The sequence below is a fragment of the Rattus norvegicus genome, chromosome 7, assembly GCF_036323735.1.
Source record: "Rattus norvegicus strain BN/NHsdMcwi chromosome 7, GRCr8, whole genome shotgun sequence".
Classification (NCBI taxonomy): domain Eukaryota; kingdom Metazoa; phylum Chordata; class Mammalia; order Rodentia; family Muridae; genus Rattus; species Rattus norvegicus.
The window spans coordinates 7056322-7062513 of record NC_086025.1 but is presented as its reverse complement, the minus strand read 5'-3'; the positions used below and the strand labels follow the sequence as shown (position 1 = coordinate 7062513).

The 6192-nt window shown below is 33.5% G+C and overlaps 1 protein-coding gene across 1 annotated transcript; it reads left to right on the top strand.

The window, feature by feature from the left end:
- Window positions 1-1493: 1493 nt before the first annotated feature.
- On the top strand, window positions 1494-2459 carry LOC120093836 (olfactory receptor 6C6-like). The gene has a single exon (XM_039080576.1). The coding sequence runs from the start codon at window positions 1500-1502 to the stop codon at window positions 2457-2459; it is 960 nt and encodes a 319-aa protein (XP_038936504.1). The 5' UTR covers window positions 1494-1499.
- The last annotated feature ends 3733 nt before the right edge of the window (window positions 2460-6192 follow it).

Here is a 6192-nt window from a genome sequence, read left to right as displayed (position 1 = left end):
TGATTTTAGTTCATAACAAGGCAATCAGCTATTTCTAGCTGTCTACGTAATCAATAAAATTCACAATAAAATATGATGTGAGAGAAGAGTACTTTGGGGAAATGCCATCAGCGTTAGAAGACTTCAAAGGGGCAGAAAAGAGAAATTATTCCCTGTGAACTATCCAAAACTCAGAATCACTAACCACAAAAGAAATTATATGCTGCGAGTGAAGCTTGGTAGCTCCAATTTTTAGCCTGTTCAATGCCTGGGATCTGTACTCACAACCAAGAAATAAAAACGAGGCATTCAGTTGTTTGAGTTCTTACTCCTTAAATGGGATAGGCAAAGTCATTCAGAAAAGCTAGGTTCATTTCAATAAATGTCAGTTTGAAAAGCCATGTGGATGTTGCCCTAAATATGTAGTTTGTGTTTTATTTTACCTTATTTAAAATTAATCAGAAAAGGATAGTTTACCTTAACTCATACATATTAGAAAGGAATAAAGTGATTTCTTTTGGTTTTATGGACTTTCCATTTCATCACAAAAAATAAGAAATAGTGGCTAGACTCATAGGGTTAAAACATTATTACTATGTTTTTAAAAAACCCAAATTATCCAGAAATACAAACAATATATAGTTAAAACATTATTATTCTTAAAAATGAACCTTTAATTATTCAGAGATACAAACAATATATACAAAAATAGCTTTAAGACAGAAAGTACTTTCATGTGTGTATGTTGAGCATCAATCACTTTTCTAACTGCAGCACATATTAGAATTGTTATTTCTTCTGACTAATCTTTCTTCCACATTCAGTCTTGTTTGATACAAAAGGTAGTAGTGGAGAACTGTATCTCAAAAACACCGTTTCTTATAGAAATTGGCATTCATGATACACTACTGAGATTTGAGGGATCTTGTTTTGTTTCAATTACTTTCAAGGTACTTACAATGTGTGGACATCATTTTCCTCATCATAGATCTTTACCTGACCACTATTTTGGAAATTCCTCCTTTTCCATAAATAATGTCTGAGGAAATTTCTCTTCTGTTGTATGTAAAATCCTGTTCAGTTGGACAGAACTGTTATCTATGAAAGCCACTGTGCATCAAAGCATTTCATAAAATAATTTTATCACTTGTGCAAAACAGCTTGAAATGTTAATGAGATTACACAATGCTAAATATTGAATAAGTCCTAGAAAAATATTTGAAAAAAAGGCAGATAAACACTCATAAAACTGAATAGGGTTTCAAATGACTAACATGCCTTCACTAATTGGAACAGGTGTTGACTCACATCTGCACATGAGAAGAATTCGAGTACTCATCAGTCAAGTAATGAGGTTGAGCAAATGTTTGTGGGAAGAATTGGAATTCACTGTTTAAAATATCCATGCATTGATTAAAGTTGTTAGCATTAATTTTCTACGGCCAAGAAAGAAGAAATTTGCTTTTCTAGATGTAATTTTGGTTTAATATCTTCTATAAATTTGTTAGAACAAAAGAGAAATGAAGAACCAATCAGTGAAGATAGAGTTCATTTTGCTTGGTCTGACAGATGACCCTCAGCTACAAATTCTGATTTTCTTGTTTCTGTTTTTCAATTACGTCTTAAGTGTGATGGGAAACTTAGTGATCATCTTCCTCTCCCTGCTGGATCCCCACCTCAAGACTCCAATGTATTTCTTCCTCCGGAATTTTTCTTTTTTAGAAATTGCATTCACTACAGTGTGCATTCCCAGGTTCCTGATAAGCATTCTCTCAGGAGACAGAAAAATTTCCTACAATGCTTGTGCAGCACAATTATTCTTCTTTTTCTTACTAGGAAGCACCGAGTTTTATCTTCTTGCTGCCATGTCTTATGATCGCTATGCAGCCATCTGCAGACCACTGCATTACCCCATCATCATGAACAACAAAGTGTGCCACCTATTGGTCCTTAGCTCCTGGGTAATTGGGTTCTTAGTTGTCTTCCCTGCTTTGATCTTGGGACTCAAACTGGATTTCTGTGCCTCAAAAACAATAGACCACTTCCTGTGTGATACTTCTCCTCTCCTGCAGCTCTCTTGCACAGATACCCATTTTATTGAATTATTGGATTTTGCTTTAGCTGTCATGACACTTGTCATCACCTTGATCTTAGTGATTCTCTCTTACACACTCATTATCAAAACCATCCTAAAGTTCCCTTCAGCTCAACAGAGGAAAAAAGCCTTTTCTACCTGCTCCTCACACATGGTTGTTGTCTCCATTACTTATGGGAGTTGTATCTTTATGTACATGAAAACATCAGCCAAGGAGAGGGTGACTTTAAATAAAGGTGTAGCTGTGCTCAACACTTCTGTGGCCCCTTTGCTAAACCCTTTCATTTACACCCTAAGGAACCAGCAGGTAAAGGATGCATTCAAACACGTATTTCACAGATTTTGTTTTCTACAAAACAGTGAGACAAGGTTTAGACATAAATAACATGCTGTTGGAACACCAATGGGAAAATGGACAGCAATTCTCAACTGCATTGGTTGTGATGTGACCCATTTGTCTCATTGAGGATTTAGGTCAAATTAAGTTTTTTTTTCCTCTATTTGCTTGCATCATCTATAACTTTGGTACATATCCTTAACTATAGAATGTGACTACCTTCTCAAAACCAGAATCTTAAGCTCCATGTATATGGATAAATTACCTTCATATAGCTTTTTATGTTTCATTCAACTGAAACTTGCTAGATTTGAAATATTCATTGGGCTACTTTGGACAATGAAGGGCAGAGCAAAGCTAATTATCCACCATCTCAAGTGTACCCAGGGATGGACTAATGGCTCCAGTCGCACATGTAGCAGAGGACGCCTTGCCAGGCATCAAGGGAAGGAGAGACCCTTAGTCCTGTCAAGGCTCAATTCCCCAGTATAGGGAAATATCAGGGCAGGGGAGAGGAAGGAAGGTGATATGTGGGTGGCGGAGCAACCTCATATAACAGAAAGAGGGGGAATGGGATATTGGGTTTCTGGAAGGGAAACCAGGAAAGGGGGATAACAATTAAGCTTTAAACCAAAAATATCCAATAAAAAAGAACAAAAAGTTATGACCAAGGGAAAAAAATTGAAGTTGTCATAACAAATTAAAATTTTAGTATTTTGAAAAATGGAATTAATAACCTAAGATCAAAGATCATTCATGATGAATGCTGAAGCATTAACCAGGATACAAGGGTTTATGATGAGTGTCATAGAACGTTCTAAGTAGTTGGATTGTTGCTAAAATCATTCTCTTGTGAAGCATGTTCATGGAGGAAACATAATTTTGTTAGATTAATTAAATAATATATTGCTTTAAGATAATTCAACATAATAATTTGTTGATAATTGCTATTAGAGTATAATTTCTAAATTTTAAAGCAGAAGTTAACACAAAAGAGATATTCTTCTATTTATTATTAATTTGTATCTGGATTTGGAGAAATTTCGATCTATTAAACACAATTTAGTAATTAAAATGCTATTATCAATTCTTCCTGTGGCAGTGTTTATAAATAATATATATCTTAAAGCACTACTATACAATCTTTTTAATTCAATGCATAGTCACATGTTCATAGACATGTAACTAGAGGGTAATATAATAAATTTTTCCTTCTGGCTATTATAGTGACTGTGTGCTACTATCCATATCAATCTGTAAATCTTGGGTATCTGTACGTTAGACTCACCTTTATGAATCATAAATTTAAATAGCTCAGTTTTCTGTATTCTTCAGTTTACTTGTTTCAGTTCCCTATATTTCTCCATGCATCTGGTCTGATTTTGTAGGATTGTTGCTACTGTGCTCTTCTCATGGACAACTTACCCATCTTTATCTGAATAACTTAATTTCATCTCTTGAACAATCAATCTATCAGAATAAATCATCACATCAATGTGTACAAGTGAGGACAAGAGAGTACACTTCCTGTAAGTGTCTATTTTCTATGATGCCTTTATAGAAAAATTAAATAGAACACCTCCTTGATAATCAGTAATTAGTCACGAGCAACTGGATTATCATATCTTGGAAATTAAAATGGCCAGGCCAATTCTTTAGGCAAAAAAGTCCCCAAAATTATCATAACAAATAAGAATGAAACTATGTAGGTATTCAGTCAACATTCTGCTGTTCATCTTAGTACACATTTCAGATGGAAATTTGGACTCAATTCACATACTTTTCTTCTGATTCCAACAATCAAACTCTTGTAAAGAATAATAAAGAGAGCTAACGCCTGAGAGCTGCTGGGAGAATATTTATGGAACTAATATGAAGTTGAAACCCTGCCAGTACAGAAAAATGTTAAAGGAAATTGATAACAGTTTTAATCTTGGCTTGAATGAATCTAGTAAACTTTGCTCTCATACTTACTGTTCTGAAACTCTTAGGAAAATCAACTACAGCCCTCAGGTTGTGCCATTATTTTATCTTCCAATGGCCTTTCCTAACAGCAGCCTCGATTTATCACTCTACTTTCACATTTTGTATAAATCATTTCATTGACTTTTAATTAACAACATAAAGAGAAAAAGACTCTGAAAGGCAGTGTCCCAGTTTTTCCTCTGTTTTACAACACAGCTAGGAAAGGCAACTTAATGTTGACCTGGTAATTACTTGCTCAGAAATGGGTCTTTGACAATAAGCAAAGTAGTATGTAGGCAGAGCAGTTTGAGTGTGCCCATTCTCTTTGGAAAAACAGAAAAAGAAACAAAAACAAAACCAAAAAAAAACCTTTTTCAGACATGGCAAGTCTTGGCTTCTCTCACTTCTCTACTCAGAGTTGGATACAGGCTGTAACAAACAAGATATATTTGGCATTTTTTCATTTAACAATCCTATATTATAAAGGTCTTTTAAAAATTCATTGTCATTTGAATGTTAAGGCTCTAATACCTATCACGTTTTTTCATATGTTGCAGATGCTCTGGTGAGAAATGTTGTGTAACAGGGTAGACTAAGTCTGTCTTTGTAAAAGTTTTAGGAAAAAGTACATCGAGCTTAGAACAAGTCCAAGAGAAACACATCAAGAAATTAGACACATTTATTTTCCATGTGAAATAAGGCCTATATTCTAGGATTATCTGGAATAAACTAGTTTTCCTTAGCAAATCACCGACCTTTGAAATAGAACCCCCAATGTTCTCATGTGTTCACTCATCCACCCTGACTTTTGCAAATAGAGCTCTATATTTTGCTTTGTATAGAAGTCAAAAATTTAAAACTGCGTCTTGACAAACAAATTTATGTTTATTGATTACATAATTAAATGTATATAATTCAATATTCAGTAAAAGAAATATGCTAACTTCAATACTGAGTTATTATATAGACAATTTTCAGTATTTGGATCGTCAGAAATTTTTTTCTTCCATTCCTTCCTCATCACTGCATATGTTAGCCAAATTTACTCATCATAGAAATTTAACATTCAAGTATTAAGAAATTAAATTAGTCTCTCTGTACTAGGACCAAGGTTACATGACACTCTGGAGAAATGTTTTGCAGTTTCATAAATGACTATGAATTTGTTTACTGAGGTACTTTGTAGTTAAGCTCTTCGTATTGGTGCATAATTATAAATGATAAAAATATCATAATGATCTAAGTAGTACTCTAATTGTCTAGAATATTTAAATTCCCAAAGATGAAGTTCTCAGGAGAAATCAAAGTAGAACTCCAGATAATAGGGCTAAAATTTTAATAGTCTGAAATTTACTTAATAACAACGATTTAAATAATGATTATTATACTAAATAAACAAAGATATTCTTCTTTGTCTCAAGAGAATTACCTAAAATTCAGTCAATTAAAATGCAATGCAAATCCAGTCTCATCTAAATAATGTACATGTTTGAAAGTATATAAATCTGAACAAATATTTTTAAGTGAAAGTCAACTACCATCTAAGAACTAAATGTACTGTGAGATTACTCTTTAAAAGTAATTAAAAATATAACTACAAAAACAAAATTAGGAAATTCATAACTAGCATATAAGCCTCATGACAAACATGCTTTTTCATGCTTCCAGAAGAATAGTGACATGGCTCAGAAATTCAAATTGACACTGTAAAGAATAGACCTTGAAAATGAAATGGATGACAATCTGTAGTCTCTTATTCACTGTAGTTTGTCCAGTATCAGTTTTTGTGTTTATCATCATCTACCTTGAGCAAAAG